Source organism: Seriola lalandi, unplaced genomic scaffold (assembly GCF_002814215.2).
Source record: "Seriola lalandi dorsalis isolate HSWRI2012SDOR001 ecotype SW California unplaced genomic scaffold, Sedor1 jcf7180002054614, whole genome shotgun sequence".
Classification (NCBI taxonomy): Eukaryota; Metazoa; Chordata; class Actinopteri; order Carangiformes; family Carangidae; genus Seriola; species Seriola lalandi.
The window spans coordinates 611,565-635,480 of NW_019525167.1; the positions used below are offsets into that span (position 1 = coordinate 611,565).

General features: G+C 41.0%; 3 protein-coding genes across 4 annotated transcripts in view; all 3 read right to left on the minus strand.

The window, feature by feature from the left end:
- grm8b (glutamate receptor, metabotropic 8b) overlaps nucleotides 1–2,470 on the minus strand; it is a 122,402-nt gene extending 119,932 nt beyond the window's left edge. Inside the window, exon 1 of the mRNA XM_023419924.2 lies at nucleotides 1,721–2,470. The gene's annotated coding sequence lies outside the window, so the exon portion shown is untranslated. The remainder of the gene's footprint in view (nucleotides 1–1,720) is intronic.
- Nucleotides 2,471–3,034: 564 nt separating this feature from the next.
- Nucleotides 3,035–10,096, minus strand: LOC111665082 (peroxisomal succinyl-coenzyme A thioesterase-like). The gene is made up of 11 exons (XM_023419958.2): nucleotides 9,614–10,096; nucleotides 8,892–9,093; nucleotides 6,792–6,891; nucleotides 6,506–6,696; nucleotides 6,088–6,257; nucleotides 5,196–5,315; nucleotides 4,872–4,954; nucleotides 4,658–4,751; nucleotides 3,988–4,068; nucleotides 3,390–3,531; nucleotides 3,035–3,307 (listed from the first exon to the last, which is right to left on the minus strand). The coding sequence occupies exons 2-11, from the start codon at nucleotides 9,085–9,087 to the stop codon at nucleotides 3,156–3,158; spliced, it is 1,329 nt and encodes a 442-aa protein (XP_023275726.1). The 5' UTR covers nucleotides 9,088–9,093; nucleotides 9,614–10,096; the 3' UTR covers nucleotides 3,035–3,155.
- Nucleotides 10,097–10,234: 138 nt separating this feature from the next.
- On the minus strand, nucleotides 10,235–19,527 carry LOC111665081 (peroxisomal succinyl-coenzyme A thioesterase-like). 2 transcript variants are annotated; one of them, XM_087177606.1, is made up of 12 exons: nucleotides 19,398–19,527; nucleotides 18,200–18,412; nucleotides 16,216–16,315; nucleotides 15,934–16,124; nucleotides 15,314–15,483; nucleotides 13,769–13,888; nucleotides 13,557–13,639; nucleotides 12,337–12,430; nucleotides 11,902–11,982; nucleotides 11,384–11,525; nucleotides 11,123–11,264; nucleotides 10,235–10,879 (listed from the first exon to the last, which is right to left on the minus strand). In XM_087177606.1, the coding sequence occupies exons 1-11, from the start codon at nucleotides 19,399–19,401 to the stop codon at nucleotides 11,128–11,130; spliced, it is 1,335 nt and encodes a 444-aa protein (XP_087033732.1). In that variant the 5' UTR covers nucleotides 19,402–19,527; the 3' UTR covers nucleotides 10,235–10,879; nucleotides 11,123–11,127. The 2 variants fall into 2 exon arrangements, with proteins under 2 accessions (XP_087033732.1, XP_023275725.1); XM_023419957.2 differs by having other exon boundaries at nucleotides 10,235–11,264.
- Between the last annotated feature and the right edge of the window lie 4,389 nt (nucleotides 19,528–23,916).

Here is a 23,916-nt window from a genome sequence, read left to right on the forward strand (position 1 = left end):
GACTGCTTTGTTGTGACATCACAAAGTTCCAGAAGTCCTGACGGCTGGTTTTAAGGCTCAGTTTCTGAATACAGGCTGTGTGCATTTCTCTGTGGACTGAGGCTTTGATACTTTCACAGTATTAATATAGAAGCTAGAGCTGATCTATAATCACACTACACATGGACACAGACCTTTACACTGGAGGAGCTTTAAATTTATGCGAGGATTTAAAGTTGACTGTTGGTTGAAATTGGAAAATGAAGAGTTGTCACTCTATAATTACTTTTTGTACTCGTCTGCTCTGGTCATAATTAACAAGGGACTTCGCCACTTCAATGTTAATGTGTCATTTTTGGGAACTTGCTGTCATTCTTCTCAGATCAGTGCAAAGCAAAGGAAACATGTTGTATGGAGTGATGACTCACACATCTCTATCTGGCAGTGGGAAGAACAAATCTGTGTTTGGAGGATCACATATTCAACCGTAACATATGGCTTCTATACTCAGGTGTCCGCACACTTTTGGCCATGTGGTGTATTTAAACAGGATTTCGGTGTGTGCTGGTTAAACAGTGAGTTTCCTGCTGTCTGATGACTCCCCTGTAAATGTCAGAGAGTTTCTGGATGTGGATCTGTCTGCACAAAGAAAATATAGTCACTCAGCTCTTATTGGATGCTGCAGGAGGGAGGATTAAACTCCTTTATCTCTTCTCATATTCTGTCTGTCTACAGTTCTCTCTCACCCACTTTCTCTTTATGTATCTCGCCCCTTTCCCCGTCCTCTCTTCTTCTTTGTTTTTTGTCCATATGTGCACCTTCTCTCCCCCTCCCCCCTCTCTCTCATATCTTAAATATAATTTTACACACACACACACACACACACACGCACAAACTCATCCTCAGGCAAACATAAAACACACACACACCTTACAAGAGTGGTACATGTCTAAACTCTTCACACACATCCATGGACTTCAGTTTCACCAACACACACACACACACACACACACACGCACACACACACGCACACACACACACACTCATCGCGCACAATAAACCCTTGCGCAAACACACACCTATTGGACATAGCAAACCCGGAGGCGCGCGCACACTCGCAAATGATAATAATAATATATGCGCGTGCGCGTGATCTACAGTCTTCACACGCAAACATTTACATGCATAAACGTGCACGAGCACAAATACACTATACTTCCTCATATCTCAGGCACGCACACTCGAACTCACACACACACACACAGACACACACACACACACACACACATCGAAACTCGTAAGTTTAGTTTCTAGAACACACTCCTTGGAAACACACACACACACACACAGAGACACAGACACGCACAGGCGCGCACACGCGAATCATCAGCACGACTCAAACTGCATTCCGGCAGAATCAGCTCTAATCATAAAAATCCTGAATCTGATCTGAAACCAGCTGAAACACACGACCAGGGATCCATTGAGGAGTCCGAGTGACCCGTCAGCGATTGATCCTGATTGATTGATTGATTGATTGATTGATTGATTGATTAACTGATTTATTTCGAAGATGAAAATCTGAGGGAGAGCTCAACATGCTCCCATCCCAAATAAACCAAGAGAAAACACAACAGTTCCAATCTTCAATCTGCACTCAGAGCTTCATTCATTCACTGATTGGTTCTTTTTTTACCTGTTAAATCTTTTCAATTGCAAATATCGTGATGCATTCAGGTACCTTTCTCTCCGCAGCAGGAGCAGGTGTTTCCTCTCTCGGTGTCACAGGTCAGACAGATGTTTTTTGTCTCCAGCTGTTTGTCACATCACACAAATATTTTTCGTTAAATTCCTGTGCGGGGGACTTGATCCGGCTCCGCACCAGCATCCATTCACCACAAGGGCAACAAAATGAATTAAAATCCAAATCCACTTTTCTCTGTTCCTGCAGTTAGAGCGCGGAGCGGAGCGGTTCCTGGTCCCTCACAGAGAAGTGGTAAATTCCTGTTTCTCACACTCCGGATCACCTGCAGGTGTCGGTTCGAGATGAGACTCCGGAGCCCGGGTCACTGTCCTCCCACAGACAGTTCTCAGATCAGTGTGTCGAACTGATTAAAGACATGTTCACATCAGGGTCGTTTGGTTCCATAAGACAGAAGCCACGGACGCGCGTGTGTTTGTTTTTTTTTTTTCTTCCGCTTGTCGCAGCCCTCCGAAGTGCGCGGTGCGGAACGGAGCGGTGCGGTGCGGTGCGGTGCGGCGCGGCTGCCCTGCGTCACAGGATAACACGGGAGGCTCTCAGGCTCATCACACCAGCCGAGTTCAGGCTGATGAGAGTCTGAGGGTCTCATCAAGTTCCCTAGTCACACAACTGATCTCAGGTCTGAGTAGAGAAAGCATGGTCCTGGTCCTGGACCTGGTCCGGACGGAGAGGAGGGAGCGAAAAGACAAGTGCGTCCAGGCTGCAGACAACATCAAAGCAGAGCGGATGAACGTGTGCGCGGCTCGTGCAGTAACAGATGAAGTTAATGATCTTCACCATGCAGCCTGACAGAGAGGAGCTGCCGGGGGTTCAAACAGCAGACGTGGAGGCGGGACGCCCCCCAGCGGACACACACAGCAACTACAAACAAACAGCACCAGACTCCAGTGGTGGAGGAAGTTCAGATCCTTTATGTAGAGGCTATATGTCTTCAAAACAAATTTAAATTCAACATAAAATCAGAAGGCCACTGATGCACTATGGGGGATGTAGTTTACACAAGCTAAAGAATCCACTGGCCAAACAAAGCCACTGTATTTTTCCTTTGATTTATTTATCCAAACAAGCAGCAAATAGAGGAACAATGGGATTTCGAGAAAAAAACATAAACCCACTGAGGTGCATGCTGGTCCTAAACCTGTCTACCTACCTAAATAACCTCAAGTATCCATAATGTTACCCAAATAAACAAAATACTTATTAGCCAGAACTAACTTTGCGGAAGAAGTATATCATATAAACAAAAGAGAATATTGTCAAGAAATAAAACAGAAACACAACAAAAAAAAAACATTTGTGTTCAGCATAATTTTATTTTTGTAATCTTGTGTTTTTGTTATGTAAAATGGAAACTGAATTGAGAAATTCAGTGTGGGCATTTGCATATGTTGGAGGGGGCTAACCTGTGAACATATTACATTTGTAACTCTGTGAAAGTGAGGTTGCACTGGGGGTTTTCTGCCGCCGTAGCGTACAGATTCTCCCTCAGAAAGACCAGCGTCTTCCTCCAGGCGTCTTCCTGAGCACGAGAATGTGCCAATGTCTCTCCGCCCCACAGAGCCATCACTGCAAAGACAAGACACAGCAGAAATTGTTCAAACTACAAGGCTGAAGTCCTGATTTTTTCCTAGTCTGAAAGTGAACCTACCACTGTGAGTTGATTCCACTGAGTTAAAAGTGCTGGTTTTGGCGTGTGGCGTGTATGGCGGTTCAATCAAGTGACCGGCGTTCAGGTACGACAGCACAGTCAGCAGGTGGCTGTTCCCCGCTCGCTCCATCATCTCCTTCATCTGGAAAACAGGAAGTAAAAAAAACAGACGTGTTTCATTCATTTACATTTTAATTCTTTGTGGAAGGTTTGTAAATATGTAATTGGGCCATTGGGCATACTGAGACAAATCCCGGTTGGTCAACCATGAAAAATCCATCCAGTTTTTACCAGGGCCTTCTCTTGGTGCCTGTCATTCACGGTGCGCATAGTACTGCATCAAAAAGTGATCGTCAGTTGAAAACTGGAGCGTGCAGCCTGTTAAAGCTAAATCAACCATGATAACTATGACCTTAATATTCAGATATACAACATTATTTTTCCAACGCAATCTTATGACAGTTGTGTCTGTATGACATCACAGCAACGCTTCAGTTTCCTCTCTCATCAGTCAAAAAGTTTAAGCTAACATTTCGACTTCAAACCTCTGAATGAAGATTATAATTCACACAGGACATCGTCATGTCAGTGAACTCACGTCCATTGCAGACTCGTAGGCGGGCCAGTTCTGATCGTCCTCACCTACAACCAGCAACAGAGGACACTGGAGTCGTCCCACCTGCTCAGAGACAAACAGCAGCAACGCTTCAGATTTCTTCACCTGCTGTAGCTTCAAATGTCTGTGAATCAGCTGGGGAAGTATTCAATTGTGGCTTTTTGAAACATCACTTAAAGCGAGAGAAGATACTTCAGCTTCTTGTAGAATGAGAAGAAAATGTATATCTGAATAAAAAATTCATCCACACCTCTGTTAAGTCTCTAAACCACTGATTCCACAGCTGAAGGCACATCATACAAATCACCTATTAACTAAGGAAAACTATTGGGAAAAAAAACTATTCTGATGCATCCATTTTTGTTCCAAAAACATATCAAATAAATAATCATAATCTTGCAAAATTGAATCTGTAAATGTGTTATGTAGCTTGCAGGTGAATTAACTGGTTCACAAAAATACAAAAATCCCCAAATGAAATCCACCAACAGGCTACGGGAAATATTTGTTCAGTGATTTTGTTGTCCTGTTGTTGTGTGGTGTAGTACTATCAACTAAAGGGGAAAATGCCATAAAGAACACAATAGAAAAACAGAGTGACAAAACTGAAAAGTGAACTGTATAAGCATCAGACACTGTTGGTGATACCCACATCCACTTTGAGTGAGGGGTCGGTGGGGATGGGCAGCAGCAGCTCTCTAAACATCACCTGGTTCTCCTCGTTGTAGCGAGTCTTCCCAGCGTTTCTGATCGGACAGAAAAACAAAACAAACATAAAAAAGGACTGAAAAATCTTCTCAGATTCTGACTGATGATGATTTCACTATTCACTTCATGTCTCTTCATTTTCTCTTTGTTCAACTTACTCACGACAGAAAAGCAAGAGTTCTTTCAAAAATCCGTCAACCGGCTGCACATGACTCCCGCTTACACACACCGCACACCTGAGCTGGGAGACACACACACACACACACACACACTCACACACACACACACACACACACACAGACACATACACACACAATTTAAAAACACATAGGTTTACACAGGATCAGCTGATAAAGATCCTGATCTCAATTCATTTAAATCGTCAAGTGACACAGAACAGAAAAACTTCACAAATGATAAAGTAACAATGAGCTGAGCTACGACACGATGATGAAAGTCTGTTTCGTTTACACTGGTCGTACCTTTACAACTTGGGAGTAAGCAGCCATTTTGAGGGTGACACTGGCTCCAAGCGAAAGGCCCAACATGGCGATCCTGCTGTCGAGGACCTGGGGATGCTGCTGCAGGACTCTGTAGGCCGCCTGCAGCAGGAAAACATGTCATATACAATACAATACAAACTGCTACAGCTGAGACACAGAGACAAGACCAGGGTCTGAACACTGAATTCCTGGATCTCTCCTCTGTAGATTTTCCAGATGTTTCTGTTTTTTATTATTTTAGAACGCTGTGTTCCACTGGGTTCCTCTGAGCTTTTCTCTCCCTGAACTGATGGATTACAAATAGAGGAAAGAGGTATGTTAAATAGAAAGCTCTCTGAGGCAGGTTTGTAATTTGGGATTTTTGGCAGGACAAATTTAACTGACTCATGTTTAAAGATTAGTCAAACACCCTCTCCTGCCTCTAGCCGATTAAAACTGGTGTTAAACCACGTCACAGTTGTGACGATGTTACAGCATCATGGTCAATATTTACTGTCTAACACCAAAACTACCCTGTAGGTATCTAAGGCTGAACTCCAGTTAACGCCCTGGCATTAAATTAATAAATTAATAAATTAATATTTAACACTTCTCCTCGCCAGAATCTAATTTCTGGCAGAAACTCTTTTAGACAACAGCTTCTAGCAATGAGGTCCAAAGCACCTCCACATATACATGAATTTTATTACATTTACATTTAGAAAAAGTACAACATTTAAAGCTTAAATTGGCTCTTTATCAGGTTTTTAAAATAACAAATAAAACTGATGCGTTCACATACTGATGATGTGATGTGATGACAGGTCTTTGCACAGCTCTGGAACATTTATTGGTACTGCAACACCAGACATATATCGTTCATCAGGTTTACCTCAACGTACTTGTTGTCCACCATCTTCCCGGTTTCCATGGTTATTTCAGGTGTCAAATAGTCAAGAGCCAGTGAGGCGATGCCGTGCGAGGCAAACAGCGCTGCACGGTACTCCAGCAACTTCCCTTCGCCGCCCCACAGGTCCAGGAGACCAGGAAAAGGTCCAGGTCCTTCAGACGAGACAAAACACCAAAAACAGTCCGTTCACATGACAATAATTTTACATGTCGCAGATGTTCCTGCCAATATAAAATCTGATGGAAACCTTTATTCAGTGTTTCCTGCCAAGATTGGTCACTCATTTTTTCCCACAGTACCAGATACCAGCTTAAACTGAATTTTGTTAACTTTGGTGTTTGATGTTCGTCCAAGCACCCACTAGTTTTTGTTACAAAACAAGACTCTCCTCTGGTCCTACCTGGGGGCAGGAAAAGGGTCGCAGTGAGTCCATCCTCTGTGATCGGGATCCTGCGGACGCCAGGCGCCATGTACCAGCGCTCCACCACCACACCGGCCAGCGCCACCTGATCCATGAACCCCTCAGTCTGGTGACCTTGGTAAACTGAGATTGTGACCTCCATGGGAGTCTGGACGTTCATCTTCCTCATCCTGAAGGACGATAGGAAAGTCTGATATTAATAATGATCGATAACGATTCAGTACTGTTGGGTATCATCTGAACAGTTCTGTCCTGGTTGGCGGACCTCAGTCCAGGTTTGCTGCCTGGAATTGGTGTTAAGCTCCACAGTAGACCCATCGGTTCAACCCCAGAATATGTTCCGCCCAGACTGGGATCCTCTGAAACTGTAAAGTAGAAAGAAAGTAGAAAAAAATATTTTTTTATTCTATTGTTTATTATTTCAATGCTAATATTCCAGGTCCCCTGAACTATGTACTATTCACAGTCTTGGTGGCATCAGCAGTGTAATACCATGTAATACCATGGCTTCATTCTGTTCTGGTACTTCGACTGATACTTCCCGATGTGGCGGTCCTTCCAGCTGCAGGCTTCACTGGTACATGGGGATCTCAACCAGCCGATCTCAGATTACAAAATATCACAGTCAGACAGGCATACACAGTTCCATCTCTTTGTCAGATCACTGGCCATACAAGTATTGACAGACATCTCTTATCGACTGTTTGTTGTAATTTGTGAATTTAGTTTCTGTGTCATCAGTTTACTGCTAACAAGTTTTCCATTATAGACGCGAGCTGTCTGAGCCTAAGTCATCTGACGAGAATCTAGTTACTGCACAGACTCGTTTTCAAAACCAGTTTTGTCTAACTACTCATCTTTAGCTGATTTCCGAGTCAAAAGACCGACTCCTGATTTTAACATGTATTCCTTTGAGGGTAAAGGAAACATTATTACAGAAATCATTACATTACATTCATTTGCCAGATGCTTTTATCCAAAGCAACTTACAAATGAAGGACATCACTAACGCTTCAGTGCAGCAGGAAACCTTGGTGTAAGTACTTAGTACTATATCCATTCAGTAAGGAGATCAAGTAAAGAAGTGCTCTCAGAAGAGATGGAGATAGAGAGGGATGCCCCTGCTCTGAAAGCATCCAGTAGCTTCTTCCACCATTGGGCAACCACAGACCACCAAACACCGTGGAATGCAATTACTTTGTGTGCAGGTATGGCAATGCCAGATGACATTTCTTGGAGGAACGCAGTGTCCGAGAAAGGAGCAAAGGGCTGTATGATTGAGTTCAAGTAGATGATGCAGACCCAGAAGTCACTGAATGTCATTTAACAAGAGTGAAATACTAACCACTTTTGTCAACTATAGCTCCTGCTGTCTGCTGGTATTGTGGTTGTATTTGAGGTTGAGCTTCTTTGGAGGAAGAATTAATATTCCTTACTTCAGTAAAAGAGGCATTGCAACACTGTAAAAAATACTCCATTAAAAAAATGTCACTAAAGTAAAAGTTATGCAAGTACTATCAACAAAATGTTCTTTAAAAGTAACAAACTGCATTCGAAACAGAAGAATGGACCCTGTGAGATTAATGTAATTTGGTGTTAATTATAGGGAAAAAGGAGACAGTGTTCAATTGTAAATTTTATGCAGTTCACAAATGTTTCTGTACCTTCAAACGTCTTAAATACATTTTTTTCTGTATTTCCCAGGTCTCTGTATTGAACCATGCACCGTTCACAATCCCGGTGGCATCAGAAGTATTAATACCATGTGATACCGTGGCCACATTGTGCTCTGATATCATATGGTTATAAACACATACCAACACATTCTGACCAGTCCCCATGACTTTTAAGACAGAAACGTGACAGCTGATCCTTGTGCTGTGGGGCAGAACTGACTCTTCCTAATGTGACGTCCCTCCGGCTGCAGGCTTCAATGTGAAACTGGTCAAATATTTGCTTAAAAGGTACATAGAGATCTTAAGCAGCAGATCTCAGTTATAGAATAACAGGCATGTCCTCAGTTAACTGTTTGCCATTTTTGCCATTATAGGTGCTAGATGTCTGTGGCTAATTGTTAACCTACTTGTTGGGGTTTATTTACTGTAAGTGTTCTTACAGTACAGTACGTACTGTAAACTGAGTCTTGAATGTCTTTCAGCACCTCCACAGTGGCATTGTAAGTCATTTTACAAGATTCCAGTTACAACAAGTTTAGTCTAACTAACTGTAATTTGTTATTAATTATAGGGAAAATGGAGACAGCGTTCAAGTGGGATTCTAATAGAAAATGTGTTTTTTATCATCATTTCTGTATCTTCAAACACTTCTGAATTCATTTTCCAGGTCGCTGTATTGAACCATGTACCATTCACATTCCCGCTGGCGTCGGCAGTGTAGTGACCGAACGCCTCCCAGCTGTGCCCGTCTTCACACTGGTGGAGGGCGTGAACGGTCAGCTGCAAACCAGGTGGAACGCTCTGGACCAGAACAATGAACTTCTCATCCAAGAGTCCTCTGGACGGCTGGACCGACAGCTTCACACAACACTGTTTACTGTCCATCCTGAACTGATAAAAAAATAACCAGAGACGAGTTAGATGTCAAAATATTGGTAAAACCAAAACCATCTGATTGGATAGATGATGAACAACGACAGCAAAATGTCCTGAAAGTATCAAGAGTAGAATGATTCAATACAGAAAATGGATCCTGTTTAATTTGGTTTTAATTGTAGTGAAAATTGAGAAAATGCTCAATTTATTTGGACTAAAATGCTGATAACTTTCCAGGAAATTCCTAGAGAATTTTTAGTTAATTAATTTGAACTATCTTGTATACTGTTGTCTGGTTTCTTTTGCATTTTACTCTTTAAATTTATTTAAGTCTTTTTATATTACCTCTCAGCTCTTTGCATTAGTTTCTTCAACACGACCACAGAAGAACTGGTCATTTACAGAGTGAGACAAATCCTCTCTGCGTCTTTGAAGACACACCTGAATATAAACTCCACTAAAACAGCTAATTTTCTCAACCAGTTTCCCTTAAATTACACAATTATTCTTTACATTACATGTATGAACTACTTACTGTACAAGCAGAGAACAGACCTCAGAGCTGTTATCTTCACGTTTGTCGCCTGTCACCTGTTGCTAAACTCGTCAAAGTCAAGAAACAAAACTATGACAGAGTCTGTGTGAATCTGAATTTCTTAAACCATCTGAACTGAAGCCTCAGCACGTGGAGCCTCTGTCTCCTCCCACAGAAACATCACTCTGTCTGGACACACGGTGGCGCCATCGAGCCGCTGAAACTGCACATTCAGTCTGGTGGTCAACATCCACATCAGTACATCAGTTTAGATCCTGGGGAGGACTACATGTGACAAAGGTTAGGGTTTTTTATTTTTTAGCTTCTAAGGCTCCGAGGAGAGATTTGGAAAATGTGGGAGGGAAGGGGAGTTTTTAATTCTTATTTAATCTCAGTCTTCAGTTGAGCGATTTGTCAAAAAAGGGATCAAACACACTGTTTTCATGTTCGCAACGTGTTTTCCATGCAGAGGATCAATGTAGTCTCTGTACCAGGGTTTTAAATTCCTCATCACCATCAAACAAGCAGCGAATGTCCAGTTTGAGAAAACACAACAAACATCAGTAACAACTGTCGTATGACTCCGATACATAATCAATGATTGATTACCCTGGAGCGGTGTTGCATTATTTCCAAACATGTTTATTGATTTTGCATTTCATTGATGTAATGATGGTACAGTATTATGGGCAGATACAGGATAAAAAAAAGGATGGATTATAGTTTTAAATGATTAATCACTGATATTATTTATCAATCACAAGCTCCAACTATCCCCTGATGTCAGTTTCCCCTCGCTGTCTTTCTGTTTTGTATTATTGCAAACTGAATATGACATTTTTTACACTAAATGATTGATCAATTCATTAAAAAAATACATAGGTCAATTACATGTCATTAATATGGTAGATACATTTGTCCTACAGTGACCACATTCAAAAGTCAAAACGAACCAGAGCTAGATGCCATCACAAACTGTTTTGCTCCTTATTTTTAAGATGTGACCAGGTGGTTTTCAGCGAGACCGAGATGAGCGACCACAGTCCCCGGTCGTCGAAGTGACGGGGAAAGTGAAGCACAACGGTTGAGCCGGAGCGTAGGTTGTCACCATGGCTCGTGACCATGGAAAGAGCGGTTCCTTTCGATGCCTTGCAAACCAGCACGTCTGGCACCAACAATCATGTCAAAGTCAAAGTCATTGAGATCACATTTTTTCCTTATTGTGATGTTTGATGTGAAGATGAACTGAAGCTCCTGAACCTGTATCTGCAGGATAATCGTATCAATAAGCAGGTGTACAGGTGTTCCTATCAAAGTGTGTGTTGAGGATATTTATTAACACAGTTCATCTTGTGTACTGACGATTGAGTCAAGAAGGTTCCATAAAGGGGCTTCAACCATGAGTCACATAAAGCTGTCTATGTGGAACAATTTTAGGGGATTTATAGTTGCAGAACCAGGGACGCCCCAAATTAACTTCTCTCATTTATCAACTCTATTAGTCGTCACCTTGATTACAGGTTGGCAAAAGAGGTTGCACCAGGGTTTCTGCCACCGTACAGATTCTCCCTCAGAAAGACCAGCGTCTTCCTCCAGGCGTCTTCCTGAGCACGAGAATGTGCCACCGTCTCTCCGCCCCACAGAGCCATGACTGCAAAGACGACAGGCAACAGAAACAGTCGTCAACACTCAAGTCTGAAGCCCTGACCTACAATCACTCAGAGAGTTTCTGTCTCTGTCTACGGGTTCCCAGTCTGAAGGTGAACCTACACTTCTGAGGTGTCTGGACCGATTTGAAGGTGCTGGCTCGGGCGTGCGGTGTGTACGGAGGTTCAATCAGGTGACCTGCGTTCGGGTATGACAGGACAGTCAGCAGGTGGCTGTTCCCTGCTCGCTCCATCATCTCCTTCATCTGGAAAACAGGAAGTCAATATTTTGTTAATGCTGTTTTTGCTGAAGTCATATCAGGAAAATGCCAATAATTTCTATATCAAAACAAATTTCAATGAAAGCGTTTCTACAGGGATTAAAACAATGAAATGGCTGAGTTTTAAAAAGGTCATGAAATATTTCACAGATGCTAGTGGTTCATTTACATATTGTACTTTATTTATATATATATATATATTTTTTAAATGTCTTATTGATTTACTTAGTGTTGGCCCCTTTTGAATTCCATATATCCCCAAAACTACTCATCCAATTTCTGCTATCATACTTTCTAACCCAACTTCAATCCTCCAGACTTAAACACTTCACACAGGACGTCGTCATGTCAGTGAACTCACGTCCATTGCAGACTCGTAGGTGGGCCAGTTCTGATCGTCCTCACCTACAACCAGCAACAGAGGACACTGGAGTCGTCCCACCTGCTCAGAGACAAACAGCAGCAACGCTTCAGATTTCTTCACCTGCTCTGGCTTCAATTGTTTCTGCATCATTTGCCATCACATGGGGAATCATGTACCTGAGCATTTTGAGACATTACCCACAGCCAGAGGTGAATTTATCAACAAATACCTCAGTTTTTTGGAGATTCCCCAGAAAATAAAAGAATATAAACTTATGCACAATGGCGTTTAGTCTGTGAACAAATGGGATTCCATGGGTGAAAGCACATAATACAAACCACCTGTTCACTACTTGTTCATTTTAAGACCAAAAACATGGTTACAAAACAGAAAAATGAACTGTGTAAGACCGACATGGTTGGTGGTACTCACATCCACTTTGAGTGAGGGGTCGGTGGGGATGGGCAGCAGCAGGTCTCGCCAGATCACCTGGTTCTCCTCATTGAAGCGAGTCTTCGCGGCGTTTCTGATTGGTCCCAAAAAAACAAACAAACACAAAAAAAAAAAAAACACTTTTATCTTTCCTAATTCTGACTAAACTTATATTTACTGCTGCTGGGTCTTATCGGTTTATCACACTTTAGCCACTTTACTAGTAACAGGAAGTGAAGTCTTTAACGAGGTTGTCACGGTCTGTTTTACCTGAACAACGCAGTTAGAAGTGACGCTAGCAAAGATGCTAGCACAATAAAAACAGCCGTTAGCAAGGATTTAGCCAGTGTTTGGCTAACATACAGTTTGGCTCTCGTTCACTGTATTTACCCCGGACTCACATTTATTATTATCCAACTCTAAACAATGAACCAACTCACATTTAAAACCTTTGCTCCGCTAGAGATGAACCACAAACTCTTAAACTCTTAGCTAAAGGCAAAACAAGCTAGCAAGCAACTGAACCAAATATTCTAACCCGTTTGTCAACCGTTAATCTATAAACCTAATAAAAAACTACCACAGTTAATAGCCACCAGTGACATACGTATATTTAAAGTATAATGAAACTTACATTCTTCAGAGTTTCGGACACTTTTAAGTTGTAAATCATCCATCTTACGGTACTGTGATGTTACCTCGGGGTGCGTTCACGGCCTGGCCAGACAGCAGCCAATTCAAAATACTGTCGTCCATAAACTAGCCTCCCATTTTAATGTCAGCATCATCCTGAATGTAAATTTGTCAGAACATAGAAGAGTATTGAACTAATTTTTCCAGGACAACACAGTACATTTTACTTTTTCTCATTTTCCATGTTTTCAAGGACTGGGAAACTTTTACAGTTTTTTTCCGGGACACGTGAGAACCCTGGAATTCCTTTTACCACTGTCTGTAACATTTTACAACTCACTCTACTGACCGCCATCTTTAATTTATATAAATTTGAGAGTCTGTGTTTCACTTCAGATTCTGTTTGAAATATTCTTAATAGTAGTCGTGCAAAAAATACAAAGTTTGTCCTGAGGGTGGCGCTAAAGGAAAGGTCATGGGGTAATTAACCAGGAACAGGATAAGGACATTCAACAACAATCTGACCAACAGTGGTTGTTGAGTTGCTGAACGGAAATCTTCAAGTGACCGACAATAGATGAACTTACTGGTTAAAGAAACCCATTATTTGTTTCACAGATCCCTCGACCGGCTGCACATGACTCCCACTAATACACACCGCACACCTGAGCTGGGAGACACACACACACACACACACAAATACAAATACAATAACAGCAGCAACTACTACTACACTTTTCTTATTTAAGAAAACAAAAAAGTCTAACTTTTCCTTTTATTCATGTATGACTTGTCTTACCTTTACAACTTGGGAGTAAGCAGCCATTTTGAGGGTGACACTGGTGCCAAAGGAAAGTCCCAACATGGCGATCCTGCTGCCGAGGACCTGGGGATGCTGCTGCAGGACTCTGTAGGCCGCCTGCAGCAGGGAAACACTCAGAGACCACATCCTCACAACTCATAACATTAAAGCATTTATATTAAAATACATATCAACAAAGACTGTGGTGATGGTGACAACCGGTTTGTTTGTTCATCATAGAACTGATGGCTGAAAATTCAAATCTGAAATGTTTTTAATTGGCCACACATTTCCATAAACCAGCCCTCATCAGGTCTTGGCAGCTGGTCTATCAGCTGGTTTAATCTGGGTTTGATCTTTGACTCTGAGATTTATTACCATTGTCAGAGGACTTAAATTGTGCAATCATGTTCTTGATTGTAAAAAAAAAAAAAAGCTGGACAACCTAACTGATAACCTCACCTAACCAATTCATACATGTGTGTATGTCTTATCTGAATTGAAGGCTTATATAAATCGAGGGTGCTGTATGTTGTACAGAAAAGTCTCTGAGGCAAATTAGTAATGATGTGATTTCTTGACGTTCCTGCCTCCAGCTTGATGCTACTGTTATGACTTTATTACACTGCTGAGGTTTAGCAATGATTTTATGATGTTATTGATCAGAATAAAATCACTACAGGGTGCTACGTGTTTTGTCACAGTTTGATATTTTCAGAGGCGTCGTAGTGAGGGGAGCAGGGGACTTAAGTTCCCAGGGGACGATCCCCACCTGTTTTGTATAGCTATGGATTGTGTGCAGACTTTATTTTGTGTTTGAGACATTTTATTACTGGTTAGCCAGTAACCACTACAGATGCATGGGTTTACACTTGTTGATTTAGTTATTCGCACAGAAGAAACACAAGAAAAACAGCAAGGGCAGCCACTGATAGTGCACGTGTACAGGACCCAGATGTTCGTGCTACGTCCCTGGATGTTTTCAATGCATAAATGTAGTAAAAAAAAAATACACGTAAACTGATTGTAGATTAATTCAAGTCAACAAGACTGATTCTGTCTGGGTTAAACTCTCACTGGTACTTCCTCCAGTAATCTTTGAATTCAACAACTAGGTGGTCTGTGTTCTGAGGGAATGAGTGTCTCTGTAAAGGTGAATGAACCTCTGAACCATGGTTTTACTGATATATAAACACACACACACACACACACACACACACACACACACACACACACAGAGATAACAGACACACACAAGACTTTTAACCTACATAACTCAACAATATAACTGACGGAGTGTGACTCTGTACGTGTCACAACCAAAACAAAAGATTAGTAAGCTATGCAGGCAGCAGTTCACCATCTGTGACCTGTGTCTTCAGTATTTTTTCCTGGGACCTGTGGCTGTATTACAGAAACTTCTAAAGGACATGCTCAGCCCACTGTCCCTAAATATCACAACATAAAGTGGACGAGACTGTGGCGAATACAATTAGAGCACGATATGAAAGCATGACCAAACACAACGCTCGTTGGGTTTACCTCAAAGTACTCATTGCCCACCATCTTCCCAGTTTCCATGGTGATTTTAGACGTCAGGTAGTCGAGAGCCAGGGATGCCATGCCATGGGAGGCCAACAGCGCTGAACGGTACTCCACCAACTTCCCTCCACCGCCCCACAGGTCCAGGAGGCCAGGGAAAGGTCCGGGTCCTTCAGACGAATCAAAACACCAAAAACAGTCAGTTTGATGGAAACCTTTGAGTGTTCCCTTAACTCCTTTTTTTTTATTTTAACTTGGTTATTCCAATAGTACCGGCCAGTGAGAGCTTAATTACGCTGAACACTGACGGTGTTTTATCTACATCTTTTAGTGTGAATGGCTGAACAAGTTGATTCATCACTCAAGCCAGAACAGAAAACGACAGAAACAGCTCCTGAACATCCAAACTGACCCAAAACACCTCAGTACATCAGCAGGACCACACAAGTACCCTTGGTGATGTCATACACTCGCACGGCTTATCCTACTATTGCTATGCTACGCTGATGACACCCAGCTATTCTTCTCTCCCTGCTGAAGTTCACATCCAGGTCAAGACTATAGTTCTGGTCTGAGTTCCACCCAGAGGACACCTCCCTCCAGACTCTCCTCTGTCCTACCTGGGGGCAGGAAAAGGGTCGCAGTGAGTCCATCCTCTGTGATCGGGATCCTGCGGACGCCAGGCGCCATGTACCAGCGTTCCACCACCACACCGGCCAGCGCCACCTGATCCATGAACCCCTCAGTCTGGTGACCTTCGTACACTGAGATTGTGACCTCCATGGGAGTCTGGACGTTCATCTTCCTCATCCTGAAGGATGATGGAAGAATAAGCTCTGATATTAATAACTGGTCCAGTACTGATGGGTATCATCTGAACAGTTCTGGCCTGGTTGGTGTACCTGAGTCCAGATTTGCTGCCTGGAACCGGTATGAGGCTCCACAGTAGACCCATCGGTTCAACCCCTGTATATGTCCCGCCCAGACTGGGATCCTCTGAAACTGGTGGAGAATGGGTGAGAAGAAGACATAAGAGGAAATCTGGATTTGAAGAGTGAAGAAAAGTAGAAAGGGAGGAGTGAGAGCGAAAGGGAGGGAAAGAATGAAGAGAAGGGGGAATAAGATGTGAAAACTTGTGCAGAGGTAAATTTGTCTCAATATTATTGACGTAAACCAAACAATTAGTGCGTAAATGTGTGATGTGTAAATATAAAACACCTTCCACAAATGCAAATAATACATTTGTAAACTCACAAAAAATATAAATATAGAAAATATAATATAAAACGGATCCACAAACAATTCCATGAATAAAAACATATCTGTTAATACATTCAATTAATGTATAAATAAATGAAAAACATTAGTGAATAGCTTCCTAATATTTACAACTTTCAAACGACCTGCTAATTTTCACGCCTTTCCTGCACAAACACTGTAAACACACCTGTCACCTGTCCGACCCAGACCTGCTGTAAAACACCGCGGCTACATTGCGCTTGGGGATGAAAGAGTAAATGCAGCCCCAAAAGTAGTTTTTAAAAACACATATTAACCAATCGGAAGCTCTGACACCTTTATAGGAGCATTAGAGTGTTTGGACCATTGACTGTTCTCAGAGTCACTCGTGGGCCAACTGTGACATTCCTGCTTTTTGTCTTCCACATTTAAAGCAAGTTCATGTATGTGCGCAGTGCATTAAAGCAGACAGATGTGCGCACCTCTGGTTTTTCCCTCCAATCCCCATTTCCTGTTCGTCCGATTCTCGAAATTGTCACAGGTACGAAAAGTATCTGCGTTTGTTTGTTCCCCAGTTTACTTTTCTTCTGCTGTTATTCAAATTATTCTGTCAAAGACTCGGCCGGGTCTGGGCCCAGAGATCCGGCTGAAGTGCGGTCCGCCTGGTTTTCGGAAGTCCAACAACCCACAACCAGGCTGGAAGCAAGCCACCCGTGCCCGACGGCCACTACTGTTCTGGCGGTGGGCCCTTAACGGCGTTTGTTAACTTCCTGCTATTTACTCCACGCCAGCCCTTCACTTAGATGCAGGATGGAATCAGATTATATAACATGCTGTTTTATTAAAAGACACATTTTGACACGGAGTAAACCAGCATGAAGTCCACAAGCAGCAGCAAAAGTGAAGGCAAACTGCAAGTATAAGTCCAACAGCAGCTGTGTGCGAAGTTCAAGTTACTAATAAATAATAATCACAACGTTCATACAGTTCATTCATTTGAAAGTAATTTTGACTAAATGTGTTACACCTGGGCCCTGGGACCTGTAGTGTACCTCCTAACAGGTCTCAACCAGATTTTGAATTGGCTATAAAAATACCAGGCTAAAATTATAAATATTAAAGTCGTTATAGATCATGTAAACTTGAAAAGCAAAATATAATCCAATTATCGCAATGTAATTTTTCACACATGTATGTGTTGTAATTTACACTGGACTTGACTTTCCAGGGACAGATGAGTGGAGCTGAGAGAGTGAAAGAAGAAAAGAGGAGGTGTGAACATAGTGATGCTGTTTGTGTCAAATTCATTCACCACCTGTCATATGATTTCAAAATGGTCACATCAGACAATTTTTGCCTCTTTTTATGTGACAGTAGTGAGAATTAGTCAATGTCAAAATCTGTTGTGTTGTGGTTTCAGAATGATGGAGACAGAGATTAAAAATATGATGCAGGTTTGGATTATTTTTTTTCTTGGGCAACTATTATGTTTTTTCCAAATGATGTACAAATGGCTTGATACAGTAATAGTGAATAGTGAAGAAATTCCCTGGGGGAGCATTTCCCCTGAATATTGACTTAAATTGCTTCAGACATTTCTAAATTAATTTTCCTGTATTTTCCAGGACTCTGTATTGAACCATGTACCGTTCACATTCCCGCTGGCGTCGGCAGTGTAGTGACCGAACGCCTCCCAGCTGTGTCCATCTTCACACTGGTGGAGCGCGTGGACGGTCAGCTGAAAACCAGGTGGAACGCTCTGGACCAGGACAACGAACTTCTCATCCATGAGTCCTCTGGACGGCTGGACCGACAGCTTCACACAACACTGTTTACTGTCCATCCTGAACTGATGTTTACCTGCAGCCACGCAGCAGCAGAAGGATTAAAGACAAGTGATTCTTTTATAGCTAGTCGTACTATGTCTTATATAAAGCACTTTGTGTTGCCTTGTTGTGCTATACAAATAAAGTTACCTTGCCGCTATTGATAAAATGCATTATAATCTTATCCCAAGTATTTTTTTGTATGAAAAATCTACCACAGCTGTCAAATACAAATAATAATAGCGATGTAAGATGTACAATAAATCAAGAGTAGAGGCATGATGAAATACTTATACGCACATGTAATACTGTATATTCATAGTAGTTTACTATAAATATAATAATAATATAAATATGTTTAAAAAAAACTATATTAAACATATTAAAAATTGGATCAATTTTCATATATTGACACATGACTAGCCCATACAAACATGTATATTCATATATGTATGCTTATATTGTTGCAATATCCATCCCAGAGCCTGTCAGTATATGTTTCCAAAAGTCTGATATCACTTTCCCAGAATAAGAATATTGACGTGTTTGAAATTAAGAAGAAATTAATTAGAAAAAACATATAAACATAAAGAATTTACTTATATGTTTTAACAAACTTGTAATTATAAATTAAATGTATACTTTTAACATATATGTGCATATACAAGTTTTACGATAGGTATTTCATATATGTTATGAATAATAACAATAACACAATAATACCTTTATATATCCCGAGGATGTATAGTGATAATAATATATCCCCTTATAGGTGACATATATGTATATATATCTTGATATAGGGACATATGTATATTACATTTCTGTATGGGTAAAGTAGAAGTACCTCAAATTAGTATCTGAGTAAATGTACTTAATTCAACAGGGTTGAAGCAGCAACATCATGAGGCTGTTTAGATGCATTTGTAACACAGTTGTAAATTAGACATCTACACTGATTCATGTGTTAAACTGATCCAAGTACACTGCGGTTGTTTCTTCATCTTTGCTTTACTTACACATCTGTGAATTATTAAGTCAGTACAGTCAGATGAGAAGTTTCTCAAGGGAGACAAACGACTTGGAAATGTTTGAATCCCCCGGATCCCTGCAGACACGTGAACATGAGCTTAGGTGTGTTACTTACAGTGCGCGCGGACTGAACAGAGACCAGGATCAGACCGAGGTCAAAGTTACAGCTGTAGTCTTCCGGGTTTGTTTTCTCTCTGTCCGTGTATCTCCCGGTGATTTACTCCTCTCAGTGCGTAGACTAACTCTGAAGCAATCGGTAAACAGCCCGATATTAATGAGCCGGATGAACGTCAGCACCCACTTTGTGGAGCTTCAGTCTCCTCCCACAGAGGCATCACCCTGTCTGGACACAAGGTGGCGCCATCGAGTCACTCAAACACCACATTCAGTCAATAACTCACCTTGGCGGCCATGAGGCAGAGGTGGGGGACTGAAGTCACATGACTTGACTCAAGTCAGAATTAAAGGCTAAGGTCTGTCCATGTGTAGTGTGATTATGGATCAGGTCTAGGTCCTATATCAATACTGGAACTGTGTAACTTTGTGATGTCACAACAAAGCCAACAAGCCCCGCCCACCTTTACCCACCATCCGAACCTTGCAGGATTTGGTTTCTCTGAGTGTTTTTACCTGAAATCTGCTGTATTTTTATTGTATCACTCAGAAAACAGTCAGCCAATCAGAGGAGAAGCTCAGAGCCTCCTCTCTTCTGATTGGCTCACTGACCTGTTGTTACTAGAGCTCCAGAGAGAAGCCTGAGAGAGGAGATGTAAAACTACACTGAGATGGTTTTTGGTTCTTAAAACCACAAACTCCTGAGCGCTAGCGGGCAGTAAACACTCATCATTGTACATCATCGTGTTACTGACCATCTTCACTGTTACAGTACATGAGTACTACATGTGAAATGATGTAGTAACATTGGCACGTTATTTATTCATTTAAAATGATACTTTTCTGTGAAACTCTTCGCATCACGTTGCTGATAATTTCTTGCTTGATGTCCCAAAAAAAAACAACAAAAAACAAACAAACAAAACAACAGACACAGACAGACAGACAGACAGATAGACACAGACAGACAGACAGACACAGACAGACAGACAGACACCTGCTAAAGTACTCTAACCTGCTCCTGTGGCAGTTCCCACTACAGTAGGTGTCTCCAAGACCATATTTAAATTTTTATATGTAAATATTTTATATATGTATTTGCATAAGGGTTGTTGGCATTCAGTTTGAGCTTAAATTTTTTCCAAATCACATTGAATCTCTGGAACGTCTTCATGTCTAAGTATCAGGTCAGTCCTTCAGATAATTTCCACACACGTTCTCAGTTCTAAGGTCACATGAGGTAAGTCAGGCATATACAGCAGCTGGTGGTGGGTAATCGTTTACAATCCTTTCACATCAGCTGAATTTATTCTTCCCTTTCTTCCACCTACTTTTCTTCTGGCTCTACCATCTCCTCCAGCCACAGAGAGAAAGACACCGGCCGAGACGTATGACCTACGATAAGTTTGGCGTCGCTTCCTGCGACAGCGTTCAGCCAGATGTTACCTGTCTACGATACTCCTTGTCCCGTACTAGTTCCAGCTCCACTTCATGTGCGGAAAATATGAGCTACAGACTTCACATGTTTGACTAACACCATGAAGAGTCTTCATACAGATTACCATGAAAAACGAATGGACTGTTGAACTGTCTCCTCTGGTGTCACCAGCGTCTGACCTGATTGCAGGCTAACATCTGTCTCCCCGGCCTCTTACATCTGTCTCCCCATCCTCTAACCTCTAACATAGGCTAACATCTGTCTCTCTAGCCTCTAACATCTGTCTCCCCGGCCTCTTACATCTGTCTCTCTCTCTCCTGTGGTCTCTCGGGCCCTAACATCTGTCTCCCTGGCCTCTAACATCTGTCTCCCCAGCCTCTAACATCTGTCTCTCTCTCAGCTATTTGTGAAACTAAATTATGAAACTTTTACTTATCTCGTTTTCATCTTTGATCCATCAGGGACAATTCCCACCAAAAAATGTCTTTGTGAAAATAATTAGTGAAAATGTTCTTTTAGTTCAGTTTTTCAATTTCTGTTTTAAACACAGAAGAGCAAAATGAGCAGCCATCTCTACTATGCTAACACTTTTTCACAAATTATTATTAACTTGGGAACAAACACTACAATAAACTTATAGTTTTGGATTCCAAGAATAAAAGAAGAAACAGACATAAAATCAAGCTTTAGAATAATGAATAATCCCAAAGCCTATCAATATATGGTGATATTATATACAGTCATTCACATATATGCTCACAACAAACCATATAAAAATTCATCGTATAGATATTTCTGAAAATATATGCATATGCACATTTTACTATGGGTATTTCATGTGATTATTATTTTCTATCATTATTTATTCTATTTTATATGATATAAACATACAGTATAGCTTCATATGTTGAGAGGATGTATATATGTGATAATATTATATCTCCTTATAGTTAACATATATGGCAACATTGCTCTCAATATAAGGACATTTACTGTATGTCATATATTAGATTTCTGTATGGGTCATGTTTTAACGATAATGGTAAAGAATGGTATTGAAGTCCAAAAGTCAAAAGGTGATCATGAATCCTAATGTTTATTATTGTAATAAAGATTAAGTCTAAGTTCTGTTTTAGACTAGATTTAGAAATCATTATAATTTGGACATGTGGGGAAAATGAAAAGTAACAACCTTGTTATATTGAATGTTTTTTTTAAAGACAAGAAATCATAAAAATCAACTGTGATTATTCCAGAGCAAATTGTTTCTCCTGGAGAGAAAAGAAGAAGAAAAGACTGTAATGGTTTTCAGTCCAGCAGCTCACAACTGACTTTCTCAGTTTTAAATGAATCTCTCTTCAAGTAAAGACTTGAAACATAATTCTCAAATTGTAACTTTGACAGAAGCTGCGTGCTCTCCTGTGGCAGTCCTACCTCGTCTGCTTTCACTTCCTCATGTCTTAGTATCAAATTATAAACCAATAAAACTCTGGACTCTGAATCCCAAGGCCGTATGACGCATTAGTGACTGTCAAACATTTACACCAAATAAATTTGACCTCGGACCAATTTTTCCTAATCCATTAGATGGTAGCCAGAAAAAAAAATCAAAGTCTAATTTAAATTTTTATCTGGAATTTACTTTGTAACTGTTCACATTTATAATGTTCAGAGTAACAACATCCTACGTGAATAACATTTAAAACACTTAAAAACAAAGGCAGATTAGCAGAGAAGAGACTGAATTAAAACTAATACATTTGCACACATTATATGTTTATATGATGAAATGGAAGCACAGTCAGTGTCATGTCTCCAGACGACCCAACATGCCCTCCGACCTTTGACCTCTGAAGAGAATGGGGCAGGACAGGGGAGGGGGATGTTTTTACCCAACTGAGTGCATGACAACAAAGTGTCGTTGTCTGGTCGTCAGTCAGCACTGAAACATCCATCTGTTTCCTTGGGGCCCTCTCACTTTATGAAGGGGCCAAAATGTGACAGGTACAAGGGCTCTTCTGATTCCTGTCCTGCGGCTCTTCTGCTTTAAGTTTCTCAAAGGAGCAATTTGTCAGTTTTGTTTATGCTACAACGTTAGCATTAACAGCTGTTTGCTTGTCAGTCTTCGCAAGAGCTTCAGCTGTTGTTACGTTACAGTACAAGAGATTATAATGCGTCCTTTGAACAGCACTGACAGGACACTACAGTGACTCGGTATCGGAAAGGGACGAGATGCACCGGGGCTAACTGGTTAGCATGCTAACTCAGGAGAAGAAAAGGAATCGATGATGGAAATAGAAGCAAAACAAGGGCTGTTGTACAAGATTATGTTGGGTTATACATATTTTTTATAGATACTCAGGTCCTTGTGTTATCAAACAGAAAGTGAAGATCAATGACTGACTCATGTCTCAAGAGTTGGACTGCACTAGATGTTCTACAGTTTTATGTTTACAGACTTCATTGTTTTATTGTCTGGATATACTGCTGAAGTTAAAAACATCAGACCAGACACTCTTTCTACAAAGCTGCATTCTTAATGACACAAGTCATTTTGTGACATTTCTATTTTCTTTTAGCCTAAATAAAAAAAGTTAGATAAAGTCTTATTGGAAAGCACTTTGCTGTAGTTTGACTGAAATGCTTGCTCTTGATTTTGTTCAAATTTGACTTAAACGTTTGTGGTTTTCTTTGACAATGATGAGACTAAAATGTTCAGAGCTTTAGTTGGCAAAACATAACAAAACATAAAGAGGATGAGGTTGACTAAATATCATTATGAATAGATTAAATCTAAAAATAGACCAGCTTAACATTCCTATTCAGACACCAATAGTAATTAACTCACATGGCCAATAGCATCAAAAAATAAAATAAAACTGCACATAAAAACAAACATTAATTCCAGGCTACACCCCATATTGGGGCCCTAGTTAGCTGGACCCTGTCATTAA

Bases quoted from the DNA above. Each gene is read 5' to 3' on its own strand.
- LOC111665082 (XM_023419958.2), bottom strand. From the start codon at position 9,087: ATGGACAGTAAACAGTGTTGTGTGAAGCTGTCGGTCCAGCCGTCCAGA. The intron at 4,752-4,871 runs GTAAGTTGAACA...CTGTCCGATCAG, and splicing joins CTCTTGCTTTTCTGTCGTGA to AAACGCTGGGAAGACTCGCT. The intron at 3,532-3,987 runs GTGAGTTCACTG...CCTGTTTTCCAG, and splicing joins CCTACGAGTCTGCAATGGAC to ATGAAGGAGATGATGGAGCG.
- LOC111665081 (XM_087177606.1), bottom strand. The intron at 12,431-13,556 runs GTAAGTTCATCT...GGGACCAATCAG, and splicing joins ATAATGGGTTTCTTTAACCA to AAACGCCGCGAAGACTCGCT. The intron at 11,265-11,383 runs GTAGGTTCACCT...TCGTCTTTGCAG, and splicing joins GGTCCAGACACCTCAGAAGT to TCATGGCTCTGTGGGGCGGA.